This window comes from Thalia democratica, chromosome 5, assembly GCF_965202585.1.
Source record: "Thalia democratica chromosome 5, ktThaDemo2.hap1.1, whole genome shotgun sequence".
Classification (NCBI taxonomy): domain Eukaryota; kingdom Metazoa; phylum Chordata; class Thaliacea; order Salpida; family Salpidae; genus Thalia; species Thalia democratica.
This window is the reverse complement of record NC_139169.1, coordinates 46,716,594-46,738,770: the sequence shown is the minus strand read 5'-3', so window position 1 is coordinate 46,738,770 and position 22,177 is coordinate 46,716,594. Positions and strand designations below refer to the sequence as shown.

Below are 22,177 nucleotides of genomic sequence, written 5' to 3'. Positions count from 1 at the left end.
GAAAATAAGAAAACCCCAAAAAAAAAGTGGCTACCTTGTATTGGTTCTATTTAGGCTTTATTTAACTACACTATAATTTTGTATTGTTGATAAAATATAAAGTGATTTGAAAAGCTATTTGATATTAGATTTTATGGACTTTCATAACTATATGTGCAGTAACTTTGCTAAAAATAACTGTCCTAGAAAGAACTGCACACTGTCCTCTGAAAAGTTGCATTACTAACCTAATCATAATTAATATTTTTCAGTAATAAGAGTATTTATACAGTTTAAACATTTTACATAATTGAATCAAACAGCATTTTAATATGTTTACTGTTATTGCTAAATCACTCAAGTTACAACCAGCAATTAGGCTGTTACATACCCAAAGCTTTCTACATAAAGCTTCAGATGAAGCAACCTGGGAAATGACAAAAGTAAGTGCTTTTTATTTACTTATTAATATTCTAGAATTTATTAAAATTATTCAAATATTTATTATACTACAATAAGTTTAAACTAATAAAAATTTAAGAATTTTTCCAATGTAGTCAGTTTAGACAAAGTATAATATTTTTAACTGTTTTTAGGCACCAGCTGCTAAAGAGTCTGATTCTTTTGCAACTATGTTTAGAAAGTCTGGATTTGTAAGTCTTGGAGATTGGAAAGATAAAAAAATATATGGAACAGTATTTAAAGTTAGTTTTGTTTTTATAATTTTTAGTTAGAAAAACTGTATTTATAACTCTTTTAAAAAGTAAGGAACAAAATTGAGTTTATAATTTAAGTTTAAAAAATTGCAAAACAAAATTGTTAGCTTTAATTGATCAAGATCATATTTGAAGTGAAAACAGGGATTAATGAATTTATTTCTCCTGTTGTGATCTTAACTAGAACCATAAGTGTTGGAATTATTCATACTAAATCTTTTCTTTTTGGAAAAAAATCAAATGTATAAAAATCAAAAAGGCTATAATATGGTAAAAACTAACTAAATATTTATTGCTCTTATTATCTAAGGCTGAAAACAACAATATTGTCTCAAAAGTACTTTTTAAGAATTTGAATTGTCTTATAACTAAACAAAAATGTCTCTTTTTTTGGTGTTTCAAGTTTATATTTTACAATTATAAAATGAGTTACCTTTCCTAGTTGTTTAATATTAATTAGATTAGTTTACATTAAGGATAATTAAATGGTACTGTTTAAGAATACTACTTTATTAAAGACATAGATCAGGGGTTAGACATCTATGGCTCACCAAACTAATTTTTTTGACCCTTTAATGATTTTTAGTTAAGGGCATAAGGGTAAATCACTTTTTTACACAAATTTGTCTTATTTTGTTGACTATTAACTAAGCTACAAGTTATTTTTTATGGTTTTTACAATTCAAAATGAGTTTTGAGACATAGCAGCTCAAAATTGTAGACTACAAATAGGTTCCTAATGGGAGGCACAAACTAAAAGGGTGAAAAAAGACCATTTAATATAGTTCTAGTTATTTGCTGTTTTTGTTTGTGCCTACCATAAGGAACCTGTTGTAGTATTTGACTGGATATATATCAAAAATTATTTATAATTTTAAAAATCTGTATAAAAGCAACTTATAACTTAGTTAAAACTCAACAAAATAAGATAAAATTTTGAAAAAAGTGATCTACATCCGCCTCCAATATGCCCTTTAAGAACTAATGCAGAAGAAGCAAATTCAAGCTTTTTTAAATAAAGGTGTAGAATTATGTTATACTTATGTTTTTGTGTAAACTGTGCTGCCTATTTTATGTTTATTTTACTAAAAATTTTCTCTTGTATACTATTTTTGTAAACTTTTCAAAAACACTATGGCCATCAAATGACTTTTTTCCTTTGAATGTGGCCCTCAAAGATTTTTTTAGCAAATCCAACCTGTTCCATATAAAATGTTACTGACCTCTGACTTAGATCATATTTTTTTACATTTAAGTAATATTTTAAGAAAATAATAAGGGTCAATAAAAAATAGTGATCACAATATTTGTATTCAGGTGAGCAGGTTATATTTATAAAATGTTTAGTTTGTTCAGAAGACTACTTTCTAATTCAGACTGGGTATTAGTTTTGAACATTTCATGAATCACTGAATGACATAGATATACATTTATAAAACAGATTAGTTTTTCTACTGTTAACAAAAAAAATGTTTTTGCTAGGTTTTTCTTTAACACATCATCATTAGTCATCAATAAATTTATTGTAGGTTTATGGGGATGATTTGTACATTGACTATGGTGGAAAATTTCACTGTGTTTGTGAAAGGCCAGAATTCGAACCAGAGAAGTACATAGTAGGAGCCAATGTTGTTTTACGTCTAAAAGATTTCGAACTTTCCACAAAGTATTTTTAACCCTATAATTTTTTAATTATAGCATAAAAAACTTTTAGTAGACTAAAAACAAATTATTATTTATAAATGGTCTAAAATAGTTGTCAATAATGTTTTGTATTCACAAATCCAAACAAAAAACGTTTAAAGAAATATAAAACATCAATTTAAAAAGTTTTGAAACAGTACAAAAAATGTTTTAGTTTTTAAAATTTAGATTGCTAAAAAACCGTCAAAGTAAGTGTTATGAGTAGAATATTATATAGTAAATCTACTATAACCTTATAGTAAATTAATAAATTTAAAATATTTTTGTATTGGCTTAGGTAAAATTTTTAATCGAAAAAGGTGAAGTGCGGGACCTATTTTTTTTACAAACTATTCTTGTTTTGTAGAGTTTTATCTTGGTTATCATACAGTTTTAGCCACTGAACAAAATTCAAAAATCGTTTTCATATGTAAGGTATTAATGTTGGTTAGTTTAATAGATTCGTTTTAATGGAGCAAACCAATAATCATAAAGTATTTTATTAAATTTCTCTATTTATTTTCTTTAACAATCCTTTTAATTTTTTTACATTTAAGTCGATGACTAATGTTTAAATATTTCTATAAAACAATTTTTTTTTTTCAAAATATTTTTTTAGTTAAGTTCTTTTTTCCGTTATTATCTAAATATTTTCAAATATAAAAATCCATAACTAAATATCCTTGTAACTATTTATAAGTATTTTTTGAAAATTGTAGGTATTTTAATTGAAGAAAGTACGTAGATTTTTATAGATTTTTTAATTTCCTTTAAAATTGACAACAGAAAACCTGTGGTTCATACATATGTATTTGAAACTGTTTTTAAAAGTGACTATATCACCAAAATGATATAATGTTAAATGAAAAAGATAAATACTCAAAGCTTTAAATAAGGTCCAATATTATTTTTTATAAATATTCCTTTGGTCCCCCTTTGGCCTGAATGTAAATCTTTACACTTAAAATTTTAATTTTTAGAAAATTTAAATTATTAATTGCAATTTTCAAAGACTGATATTTTACAAAATTTATAGGTTTTTAGGATCGTTTAAGGAAACAACATTGCTGGAATCCGACTGTAAACTTTTTTATGCAACTGGTCAGGTCAATAAAAAATTTGTCTTAGAGCGTAATTTTAAGTTGTGATTCCTAGATAAAATTAATTTTAGGAAATGTTTGTTTTATTTTGATTGACAAATTTTTTTTGTGTACTGATACAAAATTCTTGGTTTGTTTGTAAAAATAATATATTTGTTTAATTAAAAGTCTTTCATTTGATTTTTTATACGTTAAAAATATTAAGAAATTTTTTAAAACTTTGCTGAAAATAGTTCAGATTTTAAATAAAAATACATGTTTTCTAGTTTTAAATCTTGTGAATATTATAAGTTGTGAAGAGTAAAAACATTTTTATATTTATTTATACATTGTTAAACATTTATATTTGTCTTGTATTGTACATTTATAAAAAGCAATATAAAGCACTCATATTTGACTAAACCTTAACATGGAAATTCTTTTATATTAATAATTTACCAAAACTGATGTTCATTTAGTGGTACAAACGTAGTGGTTAATTAATTTATAAAACTAAGTTACTTCTTAAACTAAGTTCTTTTCTTGCTCTCTATAAGATCGTTTATAAAAAAAATTGTCTGATAATAAACTTGACATGATATATTTATATAAGTATCATTTGCATAAATACATTTTTTATTTAAATTTTGTTTTTAATAAAACTTAAAGCTTTCCGAATCTATAACCGTTTTTTTAAAAGATATACGAAATGTTAAACAGTTGTGACTTTTGATATAAAGTTTTTTTTAAACTGATTATGACGTAGTTATACAAAGTTTTAAAAAACATGCTAGTAAAACAAAAATTAATAACAATCATTGAGTTAATATACTGTTAAAAGGGCTATCTTTCCATTTCCTGAAACTTGCGTATTTAGTTTTGGTTTTTCTTTTTCTATGAGCATTGATTCCAAACTATAAAGCTCACCTCGGGCATACCTATTAGGATTCTAAAATTATGTATGTTGGAGTTTTGACTATGTATACAATGGTGCAAAAGCTCAAAAATAGCACTGCGTTTATTCCTTTCCTTTGTGGTCAGCAACAGATCTGAACATTTAAAGCGAGGTCTCCCCAATATAGGAGATGCTCTGATCTACAGAGCAGGTATACTTATATAGAACGTTTGGATCTATTATTAAAAAAAACTTGCTTTTAATGTTGAAATATTCAGAAACTTTCTTGGTAATATATGCTATTTTTATTTTTATATCGTGTAGTTAAAAAAACAGTTTTTATTCGTTTTTGAAATCTTAATGAGCAATTTCCTAAAAAAATAGCTGTAATGTACGAACTACGTTCGATTACAGAGGATTTACCTGTATTTGTTTTTTGCTGTTGTTTAAAAGTTAATTTGTTTATTTCAAAAAATATTTATTCTAGTTCGTATAAGTTGTTCCGGATGGTATACTATCAAAATCCCCCCGCGTTCAAAATCCACCCGAATTAGAAAAAAAAAATTATATATTAATTTATTTCATACAAGTTTTAAATTTATTTTCACTATCACTGTTACCCCTAACCTTCGATCGGTAAGCGGTTCTCGAATTTGACTGGGAGGATTTTAAATGTCCCGTTCCGGATATTAATTCTGTAACAGAATTTACAAATTTTCAAAAGTTTTACATAAAACTACGTTGAATTTTCAAAATCGACAAAGCTTGTACATAAATTTAGTGCTCTATTTGAACAACAGACCTAGCTTCCATGCTTTTAGGCATACACTTGTGTATTGCTTTAGCCTGTTGTTCTCTGTTGGTTTTTTATAAACATTTGTGTGGAGTTTGTTTGAAATTAATTTAAATTCTGTATCTAAAAACGGTAATTTATTATTAGCAGGTTTTTTTTAGAATAGCAGTTAAATTTCAATGCAATGTATTCATCGCGTAATAGAAACTGTTTAAATCAATGTCATTTTTCATAAGTACAAAAATATCGTCAACATATCTCGTGTAAAAAGTCGGTTTTGGCTCTGAATTTATTGTTAATAATGATTTTTTTTGTGAAGCAACAAACCAATTTGCTAATAATGACACCAATGGACTACCCATTGCATGAAAGCTAGGTCTGTTGGACTGTTATTTAAAAAAAGCACTAAATTTATGTGCAAGCTTTGTTGATTTTAATAAAGAAATTATAAAAATGACAAAAAGACTGTTAAAGAATCAATATACGGAACAACTTATACGAACTGGAGCAATAAAACTTGGAATTTGAGAAATTGCGAACAAACCTAAAAATTTCTAACAAAAAAACTAAACACCTCGAATTTAAAGCTTTTTTTACATGCCAAGTTAAAAAATTTCGATTAGATACGAAAATGTATAATATAGTTAATTTTTTTGTATCATTATTAAAATACACATTACAAGTAGCTTTACAATATCATTTCAATGTTGTTGTATTGTATAAGACAGTTTTTTACTTTAAATTTAAACAAAATATACCAAAATACTACAAAAAGAAATTTAGAAAACTTAGATAATTTTTTTAAAACCCTTTGGTTACCCTGTTACAATAGATACTATTTACTAATTAAATAAAATACATTTTTAGATTAAAAACATTTTGAAAGTTAGTCTGTCTGAATTGTATTTTTCAATATCAATTTTAGATTATTAAACATTTTTTTTTGAACCACATAATCAATTTAGGTCGTACAAATGTAATCTATTCATTATTTAAGTTTGATTTGCTCTACAGTAGTAAAAAAACTACAGTAACCCAAATTTTAGGATTTTTGCAAATATTTAATTTGAGTTAAACTAAAAAGATGTAAAATATTTAAAACAATTATACGTTGTAGTTTTCCGTATATGGACTTATATATCACCAACTCCGTTATCTGCTTTCTTTTAGTTGTCATAACTTTTTGATGATAAAACTTTATTTTACTAGCTACCAAACCAGAGATGTATTAATTTTTGACTAAAACATAAATTACTATTAAGCAGTTTCTTTGTATATTAATTTTCTAAAACTTATATGTTTTTATTAGTCAAGACTAAATGCACAACGACCTACTTGAGAGAAAGTAGCATTTACAAAAGCCTAAATCAAGGCATTTACTTAAACTACTAAGTATCTAATTATACTGTATTGTGAAATTTAATAATTGATTACGTTTTTAAGAAAAAAAAATACTTGTTAAAAAAACTGTTTCATTTTATATCTGATTTCAAGCTAAAGATAATTCTAAAGCTAAATACCAAATTAATCTTACTGCTTGAGTTTAAAAATAGATTCCAAAAATAAGTAGTATACTATATTACGAACTTGATAAAATTAAGTCATTGGATCCGTATATACTGACTTTGTTAAAGGTGTATAAAGGATATTTATATCTAAAGAAAATTAATTATTAAAATTTATATTTGAAATAAAATATTTACTAATAAAAGTTAATTACTTGATTATTGAAATTAGTTTTATAAATGACAAAAAACCAGACTAGTAAAACTCTGTTATTTAAGTACACACTTAATCTTTTTGAAGTAATCAAAGAATAAATAATAAAAGTATGTTTTAAGTTCATTGGTTATATACTTAAAACGTAAATATAAACTTATCAATATAATGTGAAATTTTAAAGTAGTTTGTTTGCATAGTTATACTAAAAAACATAATAAAGTTAAAAAAAAAAATCAAAGTATATAAAACTAAATTTTAAAAAAATCAAAACTTACAGAAAAAAACTTAACATAAAACACAGAAAATACATTATCACAGTGATGTTTAAAAATAACAATACTAAATAGGTAAGTTTCTTTGTAAAAATATTCCAATGCTTTTCCAATCTTGCTGTAGTAGTAAAACTCCTAAAAATATATTCAAATACTATAATTTTTTCTTAAGAAAACGTCAGTTTAGGTGTTAAGCAATACAATCATTATCCATTAAAAAATTTTTATAAGTTAAATAACACAGCGGGCCCGCAACTTGAAGTTAAAAAAAAGGACTATTATTTGAAAATTTGTGATCAAAAACAAATACTCTAACTAAATTAAATATTCAAACCAAAAATTTGAAAACATCATGGAAATATTTTTTTTGCTGAGAAATAAAATTAAGATTTTTCAAAAATAAATACAGTTAAGATTTGTTTATATTTTATAAACAGTTTTAGCCAATGTATGTCTTAAATTATTTAGGAAATGTGTTTATAAACAGAATAAACTTTAATTTACATAATTTACAAACTATTAAATCATAGAACATCTTAAATATATTGAGTTTAAATTACTTCATTTAAAAGTTTATAAACCACCTGTATGGTTATACAAACACACTTAAAAAAAAACATTTTAGAAAGCAATTAGAGTAAAAATATTCCTAATACTTGAGATTATCAAATCTTTTTGGTATGCCTACCATTCTTTGTGATTTTTTTGTTTAAGATTTACATTTTATTTAGTAGAAATCAACTACTAGAAGTCTAAAAACTTTTGTTCCAAACTATTTATTTTTTTAAATTTACTTTTTCAAAAAAATCTTTTCATAAAGTCTTGTACTACATATTTTTTTGATAATATATAAATACATATATCTTTAAACACTAAAACTTAATAAATCCCTACCTTTAGTTTAGCGCGATTTGGGCCCAATGTGAACTGCTTGACTAAGTATAGAAAAAAGTTTTTAATTAATTAACATTTATAATTATTTAAGTTAAAACTAGTAATTTCAAAGAAACAGTTTTCAAATACTTTTATATAAATTACTGGATACAAATCACAAGCTATGATCAATTTGTATAACTAACCAACAGCAAAGAGTATTATAATCAGAGCAAATGTGAAGTTATATTGCAACAGTCTGTCAGAATCTCCATTCGATTGTGTTCTGTACATTGCTGGGCTGAGTGGAAGAAATATTTCTTTCCAGCAAGTTGCATCTCTCTCGCATGTGTTGTTGATACGAAAATCGTTTCTGCGTATTTAAGTGGATATGAAGTTAGAAAAAGGTTTATTGTCTTTCTAACTCGCGATCATATTTAACTCCGTCATTTTTAAACTTTATTGTAGTCACAAACTCTCTCGAAAACATAACACATAGTTTTTTTAAATAAATTTATATTTTGGTTTTTAATGAAAGTAGTATGTACTAACTTTTCTAAACAAAAAGTAAGCTGGTTAGAATATTATGGTTTAACTAGTTGAATTACATATAACAAGTCTGTATGTGTTAAGATATAAAAAAAAAGTAAATAAAAAAATATATTTGAAATATATGTCCTCAAACTTTTTGATCATCTTTAAAACCGCAGTATAACTTTAAAAAACTTCTGTGCACGCTTAAAAAAAAAAACAAAATAACATATTATTACTTTAAGAGCAACAAATAACCTAAGCTAAATAATTCGTTAAGCTAATCAATAATATTATAAACAGTATAAAAATTCGTTTATAAAACATTTAAAAAAAATTCACAGTTAAAAAATGTACAAATGCTTAACAAAATGATTTTATTTTAAATTTTATTATAACTTTTTTTAACATAACATATTTTATTTAGTTTAAATAAAATTTTAAAAAAATAAGTCGACTATACCAAATTTTTATACAATGTTGTCAAAAACTAAACAGTGAAATCAACAAAGTTATTATACTAGTATTATAAAACTAAAAAAAAAATATTTTAAACTGTAAGAAAAAAAACTAAAATTACCAAAAAATAAATTATTATCTAAAAAAATCAAACTAATCAAATTATCATTTAAAAATAAATTTACGTGTCTTTAGAAATGAATCCTGAACTATTTCCGGCCGGACCTTAATTTTTAAAATTTATCCGGATCCTAATTTTTTGGATCCGGTAGATCATTAGTTTTAGTTTCATCATTAGTCTAAAGTAATTTTCTTCTTTCTTTATACGAAAAACCAATACAATCAATAATAAATTTGTAGTGTTTAAAAGTTTGATGAACTTACTTTATTCCTAAATATATATGTTTTAGCACATTTTTCCAATGTTCTATAATAAAGTTAGGCAACTTCTCTTGCGGTTTGTACATAACAGGTGAGACTTACTCGACGTAGACTTTTGCGGGACACTTTATAAGTTAGTAATATCCAGAGAAAGATCTACTAATGGGATCCAAAAGATAACGAAGTTTAATTCTAAACTTTTAGTTTATGAAGCATTAGGCCTTGTTTAAAATAAAAAAATGCACATAACATAATCGACAAAACTATCTTATAGGACAACTAATCAAAACAAAAACTTAATCATGATCTTCTATTTATTCATAAATTATAGCTAATTGAAGACTTGAAAGTTAGATTCAGATCCGGGCTTTATCCAATAATATCCGGTTCCGGTCGGATCCTCATTTTGTGAATCCCGTAGATCACTACATTTAACCCTTTTACCTATACTACTCTTGATTTAAAAAAACATGTATTGTATTGATAGAGCAATAAAGTCTTAAAAATTATTTTTGTTTTTGAAAAATACAACAATTCAAACTTAGATAGTTGTCCTGTTGTTGATGCTGGTATTTTTGTGAAAGAAACTTTTGATGTAACAATGAAAGATTCCGATCGATTAGAAGAAGTGACGCAAGTCTGATGAGATGCGCACCTCATATTCCATGTTTCACGAACAAAACTGTTATTTTTACATATGCTTCTTATTGCTAAACTTTATTAGTTTTTAAAAAATCATTAATTTTTTTATATAAAACTAGATTTCAATTTTTTTATTAACTGAAACTTAAATTAAATATGTTAGAGAATTTTGAAAGCATAAAACAAAAAATGAAGAAAAATACAAATAGAACTATATACTATCCAGCGTCACAAAATGTAAGATTTTTATGTAATTAAGCTTTACACCAGTTTCATTTTATTTTGGACAATCTATTAGATAATAAAGTTAAATGATTTTATATATGATAACCAAATATATATGATTCTATTATTTAATGATTACTCTGAAACTGCTAAATAGCCAAATGATAAAATATGCAAAATATTAATTAATAAACATTAACGACCTTATTTTGGCGGCAAGTATTTCACCAACTGGAGAGCCATTCAAATAGTTGTCATCAGTATAAACAAACTGGTATAATACTGTAGCTGGGATGTCTTCACATCTCCCAGTTAAACTTGAAGCAGTGTCATTCAAAAACAATGTTTCGTTCAGCGAGTCATCTAATCTATTTTTGTTTTTTAATGAATTTTTTATTTAATTGCAAAATTAATAGTTGTAACAATACAAATGTAACTTAATATTTATTTAAAGTTAACATAACTAAATTGTGAAACTAATAAAAAAGCAAATATTCTAAAAACGTTCCCGAACAAGATTAAAAAATAGTTTTTCTTTTGTATAAAATTCAATTAGATTAGAAGAACAAGTTTAAAAAATAGAATTATTTTTTTAAATATTACATGACTAACAACAAAATGAGAGTTTTCAAAATCATATGTTAAGAAAAAGTTATATTCTCTACATAATAGAAAACGTTTGGAAAGTGAAAAAATTACGTTCAGCTATTGTTAAAAACATTAATTATCATAATTTAAATAAATAATGAAAATTCTTTTATAAAGTTATAAACTTTGTTTATTATCAACTATTTCGTTGTCTTTGATTTATTTATGTTTATATTTTTTGATCATGTTGCCTTCTCGTAAATTTGTATAATTTTCTTTAGAAATTTGTTTAATAAAAAAAACTTTATACTTTGTAATTTTAAACTAGGGGTAGGTTACTTTTTGAGTCGTCGAGCCAAATTCACCAGAAAAAAGTTTTATACAGGTCTGATTTTATAAAAACAATCTTTGCGGACAATGTAATTTTTAAGTTATATTATAAAGCTAAAAAAACTCTTTAAACAAATGTAATTAAATAAAAATTCAATCAGCAATAATTTGTATTGATAAAAATACTAAGAGAAAACTTTAAAACATGTGTTATCAAACAATCAATACCATTAGCCTTGCTAAGTTTGACTTCAAGCTAATATGTACGTCATGGGTCAAAGACTTTGGTTAGAGTGACGTAAGTTGCCCACTCTTACCTTAAACGTACAATCTAATTTCTTTTTTTTTTTATATAAAATTAGGTAATAAAAAATAATATAACATACATGATTTTCAGTGCATCTTGATTTCCTGAACGGGGATTACCTACTCTTGATACAAACGAGTTGCTACCAAATAGGGACTGCTGAGAATTTTGTACTATTGAAAGACGCAATTTCTCGCAGACCGAAAAATCTTCGAGAGTCAGTCTCAATGCACAGCCTTTGGTAAGTGGTCATTTATTATTACTAAATAAGATTATGAACATGTTAGGCTTAAATCTTTAAAAACTATATTTCATGTTTAAGCTTGATTGAGCTGTTGTCGTTTACTTTTAATCTTTTAACCACATATTAAATCAAAATATCTCGTATGAAAACAAAGTTTATAAAAAGCAAAAAAAGTTAGCGACATTTAACAACAATTTACAACAAGAACACTAAAAATAAACAAGAAAATGAACTAACTAGTGGTCTGGTCGATGCCGAATAAAACAGAGGTTGTACTTGCATCAGCGCACAAGCCGATTCCGACTGGTAGTTTGGAAAAATATATATAACAGTATGTAGAAATTTACTTAATGTAGAAAATAATAAGTACTTTTTCTGTTATTATTGTATGTAGACCTTGTATTAAACTATTCAAAAATTTAAATACAACCTTCTATAAAACTTTACTGATGTACTTGATTTGAGTATGTTTAAAAATTCGATTATAAAGCAATACTTTAATACAAGTCGTTAGTTTGTTAACTACTTTGCATATTTACAATAAACAACGAAATAAAGAGGATAAGCTTTTAAACACATAGAATAAAAAAAATATTTGAAAATCACAAAAACTCACAAGGTTGCCATAGTTTTAAATTTTGCTGATTTAAGTCCGTGAGAAAATCACCACTTTCTGAAGCTATAACAGGTTTTCCTCTATCATAACCGGGATTTCCAGATTTAGAAAAGGATAAGGCATTATTCGAAACAAAAGGAAAACGAACTTGAAACTGCTGACTGACCGTTTGCGATGCTGTTGACACGTAAAATTAACAATAAAATGGGAAAATTGCTTTTCAAACACAGCATATTTAAGAAAATTGTTAAAAGAATTTAAAGTTTATATAACTATATATTCTTGAATACATGGTTTACACTTTGTTTTCAAGGCTAGCTCTTTACTATACTAGAAAGTTTTTTATACAATCGAACTTTTTATGATTACTTTAATTAAGCACTAAAAAAAAAAATTCTTATGTTATAATTTAGCAACCAATAAACGAAACTATTGGTAAAAAATTATACAGAATGGTAGGTAAAAAACTTAAATCTAATGTTATTTTTCGAGAAATCTATAATTTATCAAGAAAACTGCGAAACCTCCAGCTGTAGAGCTGCTCGTTGTAATGTTCGCAAGGTATATGGAAGCAGTGAAGTTCACTATTCTATTTTGTTCCCATTTCATTTCGTATGTCACATTAACAACTGAATTGACACAAACTCCGTCTATATTCTGCAAGCTTGTCGACCCAATACATTCTTCAACTTAAAAGTTGAAGAAACATAAATTAACTGATCAAGCTATAAAATAAGATAACCAAAAAACTTAACAATATACTTAGAAAACAATTTAAAATCCTATTTTGTTTTAAGTAGCGTTAAAATTTATACAACAAGTAAGGTAAACAACATTATTTTGTAAATATAATTTATTTTTACACTAATAGGCATTCAAAAAGTAGTAATACAAAAATTTGAATAGAGGATCTTCTTTATTTCAAATAAAACATATATAAAAGCTTAGAATAGCTTTAGAAAAAAAAAACTAACAGCAAATCACAGTTGTTAACCGGTTTCAAAATAACTTGTTAAACAAACTCTATTGAAAATCGTAAAGTTAGAAAACAACTTCAAACAAACTTTAAATCGTTTAATAACTACAATAATTAGTTAGTCGTATATTAAATATATTAAGAAAAATAATCAGAAATTTAAAAAAAAATGTAAATACAATTTTAATTTTTAATAAATAACTAATATCATTCAAATTTATTTGATAATTCACTACTGCAAAAACTTTGTAAACGTAGAAGCTATGCTTTTAAAAATATCTAAAACAGCAAGTTTTTTACTTAAATGCAAAATCAAAAAACTGAAGGTGTTGACTAAAAATTATAAACTATATAAAAAAAAACAAGAAAACAACAAACTAAACAAAACTTATTAAAGAATCTTAGAGTAGTATAGTAGTACTACTGTGTGAACGACATTTAAAATTAACAAACCAGAAGATGATGTTGCTGTATCTGGAAAAAGAGATGAACCAACCTGATCAAAAGTTTTTATTTTACCTGTCGGTTGAAATATATAATCTGCGCCATCCACACAATAATATAACACCTGTTCAAGTTTTTCGAAGTTAGAATAATGTGTTGTAGTATATCATAAATATGATGTTAACTTAGCTTTTAGTTGTAGCTCATAAACTACTTAAAGCAAGTTAAAAGTGTAAATTTAAATAAACAAAGAGAATATAAGTAATGTCTATAACAGTTATTATAAGGATAGAATTATCCCTAAGTGAAACATTATAAGTTAAAAAAAAATTATAAGAAAGCATTCATAAAATAACAAAAGAAAACAACAACAAATATTACATCAACACTTCACCAAAACATAATAAAAAAACAAGTATTGCTCTGTTTTCAAAAGAAAAAACCAGCTAAAAATAAAACGTTTACCTGAAAGGCGTAATGTATAAACTAAGCTATTTACAATGTTTAGTATAAAACTAGTTATATTTCATTTCTAACAACAGCTTTTAACAAAATTTACTAACAACTTACTTAATCATACTATAGAGAAATAATACGACATAATAAATAAATAGTTTAAATATTGTAATTTATATAAATTATCTAAACTTATTCAAAAAAATTCCTTCTCAATAAAAATTAAAAATTTTTCTTTCAGTTCTTACAAAAAAAGTAAATAAGCTAATATCAAAAAGGTGAAAAGATAATGTTAAAATGAAATTTTTAATCTTTTACGAAAAATTATGCTTACGATCTAAAATTTTATGTGGTACCTAAACATTTACAGCAATTGAAAGATTGGTGAGAATATTTATTATTCAAACCCACAATACTAAACTAACTAGTACTGAATTAAAAAAGTAAGAAGTTTTATTTTTTATATCTCGTGTTTTTAATGTTACTCTTTAAATAACAATATTGAATAAATTTTTGTAACTAAACACAATTTTACCATTAAAGAATTTATAGGTATACACTATTGATGAATCTTAAAATATTCAATACTTTAAAATTGAAATTCAACAAATATATTTATCTTTTATCAAAAAATAAACGATTTTTAAACATAAAAAACAGTGTCTCTAACCTTTGCAGTAATAGTATCAGCAGAAGATTGAAATTTAAGCAAGGTGTCGGGTTTTATATAGTAAGTAGCATCGAACACAGTACCACTAGTGCAAATTTCATTACTAATTTTTCTGTTGCAGGCAGAACTTCTCTCTACTAAATACTCAATTGTTCCTGACTCAACACAGCCTCCCCCACCAGTGTTCTATACAAAAATTAAAATAAGCTGACCTTTCAAAGTTTAAAGTGGTTCGCACTACAATTAAACAAATTTAAATGAGTAAAAATATAACTACTTGCGGAAGAGTGAGGAAGTTGACTTTATTGTTGTCATTTTGCTGAACAGACATGCTATCCCCTTGTTTGTATTCAGCAGGCAACGAGTTTATGAAAAACAAACTTGAAAGGTTTTCATCAACGTAATCAAACTGCACTTTGTTCGTACTTTGTAATTTATTCCTTAAAAAAATGTTGTTGCAGCAGGAAATGTTTTATTCAATGAGAACCTTTCATTAAAAATGTTAATACATAGAAAGGTTTAAAATAAATATTTTGAGTATATATATTTAAAACACTTTTTTTTAACTTTTGTTCCTTAATCAAACGGTTACAGTCCTTAACTTAATTTAATGAGATAAACTACGAGACTTGTTATACAAGAATTTATTGTGATACAATGACTTACCCATCATGGTTCTTTAGAAACAAAATAGTTACATTCAAGCTGAATTTATTTTGTTACTAAAGAAAATCTTAGGTGAGTATTACAATAAATTCTGATATAAATAATATTGTTTGCTTTTAAGTTTTTGAACTAAATCTAGTACACACGTCACAAAGTTTACATGTTTAACAACAAATCTGCAAATTAAATTATACTTAAGTTCAAATATCAATTATTTTTCAATATCTACAACACTGACTATTGTCTTTTAATTTTACTTTAAAAATAAACTGAAAAAAAAAATTATTATTTTCCTATCCTCTTATTTAATTAATACTAGAACTATTTGTGAGTATATGTATCATTATACGTCTAAAAATTTTATGCTAATAATAACAACAATAATTCATAATATCAAAAACATTTATTTTAAAGATATCGTTTTTAACCATTAACGAAGGATCAAAACTAAAAACACTAATACTAACTGTATCTGAAGCAAGCTTGTAAGCGGGATGAGACTAGAAGATGAGTTAGTGAAAAACTCGCCTAAATAAGGGTTGTTTGTTGATTCAATGCACAAGAAAAGGTGCCACGCATAACTCATATGCGACTGCGAAGTGTTGCAATACCTAACATCGTCATCTACATAATTTCCACCAAACGCTCCTGTTATGCACTCGAACTCAGAAACGAATTCGGCGGGGCAATCCTATTTGTAAATTAAAAGTTAGTATACTTTTACAAAGATGCTTTAGTTTATACAAATATACTTGGATCCAGTAAAAATATCGACTCAAGTGAAAAAGTGAAAAAATTGACTGGTCAAGTATAACGAAAAAAATAAATTACCTTAAAAATTTGAAGATTTAAATTAAATGACTAAAAAACTGAACAAGTAAACACAAAGAATTTTGAAATAAAGCATAAAAGAACAATTTTTTGCAGTTTTATGTTTACATTAAACTTCTAAAATGTTAAAACAAAAAGTAAAAAAGTACTAAATTGAAATTAGTAGATATATGAGTAAAATGTCAATTAAAGTACTACTTTAGTTAAAAAAACTATTTAAATCTAAGTTTTCTTTTATAACAAGTTCTTGTATGTATTAAACCAGCTCAACTTTTTAATTCCCTTTATTTTCTACAACAAGCCGAGCATATTACAAAAACTCTGAGTTTTACTTATTAAAAAAAAATTGTAGTCTATGATTAAGAGTTTCATAAGGGTAGCCCATTTTACTAATTCATAAATAAACCAACCTATGATCACTTTGTACTGCTTACCGTGCTGTAATCACAGATCGAGTTTATTAATTTGTTAAATTAAAACAAAATACTCTAAAAAATTTAACAAGGAAAATAATGACCCTGGAAAAATTTTAACAAGTAAATAATGAACCCGGGGTACATTTCATTCCAATTATATAAATACTTTATCCTTTCTCTAATATCATGCAAGACAATGTACTTGATACATATTGTTTGAAAAAAATTGTTTGTGTATATACTTTATAAAATTAAACAAAACAAACACTATCACAGCAGCAGCTTATATCACACCTCTCAAACGTTATATCGCACGGACAGGGTGCGATGTTTTCGTATGCTGGGTTAGCGAAATCTACTGAACCTGTCAAAAATAACTATGTTATGCTAGTACTTAAAAAATTTAATAACAAATTTCTGACGGATACTTTGAGAATGTGGTAGTGATACATCAGCTTGAGTTTTAATTATTAATATTATCAAAAGCTACAAATAATCTACTCAAAATACATTCATTTGTAAGGCTTTACTTATCTACCTTTATTTAATTTACAATAAAAAGTTCAAAATAATTGAAATTATAAGACAATCTTTTAACCTGAATAGTTATTTGAAGGCTGCATATTCGGCGCTACATCAACAAAAACACGAGTTGAAGTAAAAGAAACATCGTCACAACAGGAAACAACTAGTAGTTCCCGCAAATTGAAGACTGAAGGAGAAGGAAAAGTAAGGAATTTGCTCAACAAACTTGATATGTTGGTAGCTGGTGATGTGGTAGTTGCGTTGAATGCACTTGCAGTTGTTGTTTCTTGAAAATTAAACTCATTTGACACGCTTTTCAGAAGATTTAAAAAAATCAATACTTTTTACACCTAACACAGTTATATGACGAATGAAAACACAACAGCTCTAAAATGCTTTTTTAAAGTAAAACGGTTTTTATAAATATTCAAAGAATGTACAGCTTTAGTTTTTACAGCTGATAGACCTGTTTTTGTAGTAGATGCATCTGGGGATGAAGGTGTGGTGACATCTACTATATCACCTGAATCTGTCAGAGTCACCAGCTTAACCGCATTCAGAGTGTAAAAGACAGTCTATCAAATTAAAGTTGGTAATAATTCGGGTACTTTATGTTACCTTTTAATGCTGCGTAATCTAAATTATTATTGTAATACTTTAATACAATTTGAAATTTTGGAAAAACATCTTAACGTACCAAAAATTTTATCAAAATTATGGGCCATAAAACTTAAATAAATTCTAAAAAAGTTATCGTTCAAAAAATAAGATACACTAACATTTTTCTAGGTTCGCTTAAACTTTGTATTGTTTTATTTTTAATTATTGATCAATACGTAAATTTTTAATTTCTGTAACTGGCAAAATATAAAAAATATAGGTTACTTGTAAAATTAAACGAAAATAGAAATTTAAGAAAAAAGTGCTTATGAGAATATTAAAGCTTAAAATGTTCTAGCCTTAATAATCGCTCAACTTAAATTAGCAGTAAACTAAGACATTTTTTTTCTCAAAGTGTAAAAATTTTCTCATCCAAACTTTATTAGTAATGTGTATAGGAATATTACTAACGAGTCACAAATTGAGTATAATGGTTATTCAAAATCAATATAAGGTGATTTTGTAAATCTGAAATACGAATAGAATCTTTTGCATTAACAACTTATTTAGTATCTATAACTACAAATAAGTATTTAATTTTAGTTTAACCTATAATTTTCTCAATTAAATGTTATATACACCAATTGGTTATATATTATACTAACTTAAAAACACTGTATTAGAAATACAAAATATTCAAACAGTATTAACTTACACTATTTATACTTAAAAATTTAGATTGCCCTTAAACTAATTAATAATTATAAACAAAAATTATTTCTTAAAATATAATGCGCACCAATTTATTTTTAAAAAAATTGTAGAAAATGCTAACTTAAAACTATAATACATACACTATAGCTTTAAAACAGTCAATTATATTAAAACTCACTCAAAAAACAGGTGGCGACTATATATTTTTATCGTTTAAACCACCGTTATAGTTTTAACTGCAAAACTGTTTTTTGAGAAAATTTTGTTTCCAATGATACAAACATTGTGTTATAGATTATTATATACTTTCATACAAAACTCAGTAAACTGTTAAACTATTTTATTGCTTCAACCTAAACTAACTACTTGAAAATATTACTCTCACCTTATAAAAAGGCTTTGAAAATTACAATTGATTCTAATATTGTAAATAAAAAAACTTTCTTAAAACTACCTATCTTAAATACACACACACACAGGTTAAGCTTTGGTTAACAAAATTTAAACATATAACCTCTAGTTTATTTTTCTTTACTGTCAACCGGAACAATCTTTTCTGCAATAAATCAAACATTTGTTAATATAAATCTTTAAAATAATATCAACACACAGCTTTCTATAAGTAGCTGGGCAAATCATTATATGTTATTAAATCTGTATATTGTATCTAACTGCCCATAAACAAAAATAATTTACTATAAAAATGTTAAAAGGTGTCTGTTTTACTAAGAAGATAATACAACTTATCTTAAAAAATAATTTTATCTTGAAAGAACTAACTAAAAAAAATGATAAAAATTCCATATTATGATAAACTATCTAAAAACCTATAGAAACAAATAAAGTCAAAATAGAATAAAAACGTACTAGTTTGATTTAATTTTAGACTTAAATTTAAAGATTTTAAATAAAATGTAATTTTTATAAATAACCAATCAATTTCTTCCTTAATGTAGTATATTCATTGAAACAACTTTTTTTTCAAAAATTTTATAAAAAAATAATTTAAGTTGTTAAACTTTTATCATTAAAAAAAACTTAGAAGTCGTTTTATTTAAAAGTCATCTAAAATGTAGTATGTACTTCTATATTAAACCCACAGAAGTTCTGAATTTTCAATAGTTTTATAAACAAAATATATGATCTTTTAGACCACGTAAAAAAGCTGAAAAATCTTACTATTAAGACCGTATTGTAAACATTAAGTCAGCTTGTTTTTCACCCTTACTAGTTTTAGGAAATTAAACACAACTTAATAACAACAAATAATATTACGTACGGAATTTCCAGCATCAAACGTGTGAGTGGGGTTTGACAAATACCAATTTGATGAACTGATCGGAACAACTATAAAATAATTTGAATATTTATAAAAAAAAATTAAACAAAATTTTAAAGAGGAATTGTAGTAAAAATTATATCAAAACAACTCTTAGTTAACTTACTAGAATCTTTACATGGTGGGTCAATTGCAACATTATCTGCTTCAACTGTAAAAATATATATTTGATGGTTTAAAAATGAAACAACAACAGCTTACATGACTAGTTTTGAAACTGAAATTTAAGCAAATAATAATAAACTTTAGTGTTTAACTACAATTAAGCTAACCAAATAAAAAAATACTTATAAAAGTTAAAACAACTAGTGGTAATTTTATATTAGAAAAAATTAACTAGAAATTGTTTTCATAATAAGAAAAATAATATTACTTACCGCCATTTTAAAGTATAGCAACTTAGATTCATAAAAACAACAAGATTTAGCAGATTTTAATACATCATGTACCTAAAATTAAAATGAAATTTAACATGCAAACCAACCAGTGCTATTTACTTCTACAATGGAACAAGATACTGTGGATCCACCATTTGAAGACTGCAAAAGTAGTGAAAAATCAGAAATACCAACTAAAATTGAAGAAGGTACCAAAGTGAGATCTGAAATACAAAAAAAAAATTAAATATAAAAATAAAATAATAAGATAATTTAAAGTATACAAAATTGAAAAAAAAGCTGGTTTAAAGTCGTATGTGCTTGTATTAAATTTTACACACTTTAGTTTAATTTCATACACTGTTTTAAAATTTCTTAAGCAATATTAAGGTCATAGAGGGATTATTTTTTTTTTCTTTACAAAAATTAACATAAAAGCTTATAATTATATACTATAAGACTTTTTTGATAGAATAAAAAAATATTAATCAACCTTATAGAGGTTTTCAGTTGTGTAAAAAGTTTTCGATACAAACTTATGGAGTAAAAATCTATCATTGCCGATTTTCTCTAAATTTAATAAATCTCTAAATAAACTAAAAATGTGTCTTCACTTTCATTTTTGGTCAATTAATCTCAAACTTTCAGGAAAAGTTTCTTGCATTAATATAAAAAAATATTATTGTAATAAATAAAAAAAAATTTGACCAAAACAACTAAAATTTCTTCAATAGAAATGTTTATTACTTAAATAAAATTAAACAGCGAAAGTTTCAGAACGATTGCTTAAAAAGTGTAGCAAGAGATAGATTTTATTAAAAAACTTTTTATTTTGTTTTTTGACTTTGGTTTTTACATGAGGAACCTATTGAGCTCTGCAATATTGTACCCTCATATCTAAAAAGCTAGTTTTAATTTTACAAAACGGCAAAAAGCAACTGATAGCTAAGTTAACGACATTTAAAATAAGATCAACATGTAAAAAAAGTGCCTTACCCCTAATGGCCTTAATAGTGCTGGCACCAGAATATCATCAGAAAACAAAGTTTTATTCAATAGCTAAAATAGCAGTAGCTTATAAACAGATTATGTAGTTATAAGTGTAAGACTTTTAAGTATTACCTTAATCTTTGTTATAAGCAAAGAGAATAATTCTTATTAATAAAGGACTTCTATTATGTTATTCTTAAATAAGACTTTTTAATAATTTATTTACAACTTCAACAAGTAAAAAATTTTCATCCTTACTCTGCTAAACTAAAGCAATCAATCGTTTTGAACCATATTAATTTACTTTCATTACTATTAAATCATGAAAACATAACTTACTTATTAAAACATCAATATCTTTATTAGTAATATGTACTAAAAGAAGTCAAGATTTTAAAACTAGAAATAAATACTAAATAAATATTTTAATCATATAAAATTGTTATTGCAAATATTTAACACTAAAATCGTTTTTATATTAGAATATATTCTTCAACAAATTTAAAAATATTTTGTTACCACTTTTGATTAGTTAATTAAAAACAATAAATATTATGCAAACAAAAAAATATAAACTATTTTTATGTATATTACAAGTTATCAAAAATAACTTTCAAATTTTACCTGCCTGTGAACTGGTTTGTAAGAAAAAAGACAAAAGTATAAGAAAAACGTATTTTTCTTTGAAGCTCATGATTGTGATATTACCATCATTATAAATAAGTCATAGTTTATCATTTGTTTTATAACATCTAAATTTTTTTTTGTATAAATAATAATTTGCACTACATTTAGTTTTTGTACACTTAAAAGAAATTAAACTTATCTATACACGAGT

At 25.0% G+C, this 22,177-nt stretch overlaps 2 protein-coding genes across 3 annotated transcripts; one reads left to right on the top strand and one right to left on the bottom strand.

Annotated features, from left to right (window-relative positions):
- The first annotated feature begins 255 nt into the window (after positions 1–255).
- LOC145837073 (small ribosomal subunit protein bS1m-like) lies at positions 256–4,049 on the top strand. The gene is made up of 4 exons (XM_082944839.1): positions 256–422; positions 576–683; positions 2,225–2,361; positions 3,415–4,049. Exons 1-4 carry the CDS (start codon positions 312–314, stop codon positions 3,524–3,526), a joined length of 468 nt encoding a protein of 155 aa, XP_082800965.1. The 5' UTR covers positions 256–311; the 3' UTR covers positions 3,527–4,049.
- A 3,092-nt stretch (positions 4,050–7,141) lies between these two features.
- LOC145836136 (tectonic-2-like) lies at positions 7,142–22,093 on the bottom strand. 2 transcript variants are annotated; one of them, XM_082943947.1, is made up of 19 exons: positions 21,964–22,093; positions 20,457–20,573; positions 20,079–20,123; positions 19,913–19,980; positions 17,786–17,894; positions 17,393–17,605; positions 17,061–17,158; positions 16,015–16,238; positions 15,159–15,321; positions 14,882–15,067; positions 13,765–13,879; positions 12,860–13,024; positions 12,336–12,512; positions 11,957–12,022; positions 11,555–11,711; positions 10,454–10,618; positions 9,925–10,065; positions 8,219–8,385; positions 7,142–7,274 (listed from the first exon to the last, which is right to left on the bottom strand). In XM_082943947.1, exons 1-19 carry the CDS (start codon positions 22,031–22,033, stop codon positions 7,207–7,209), a joined length of 2,514 nt encoding a protein of 837 aa, XP_082800073.1. In that variant the 5' UTR covers positions 22,034–22,093; the 3' UTR covers positions 7,142–7,206. The 2 variants fall into 2 exon arrangements, with proteins under 2 accessions (XP_082800073.1, XP_082800074.1); XM_082943948.1 differs by having other exon boundaries at positions 17,393–17,560.
- Between the last annotated feature and the right edge of the window lie 84 nt (positions 22,094–22,177).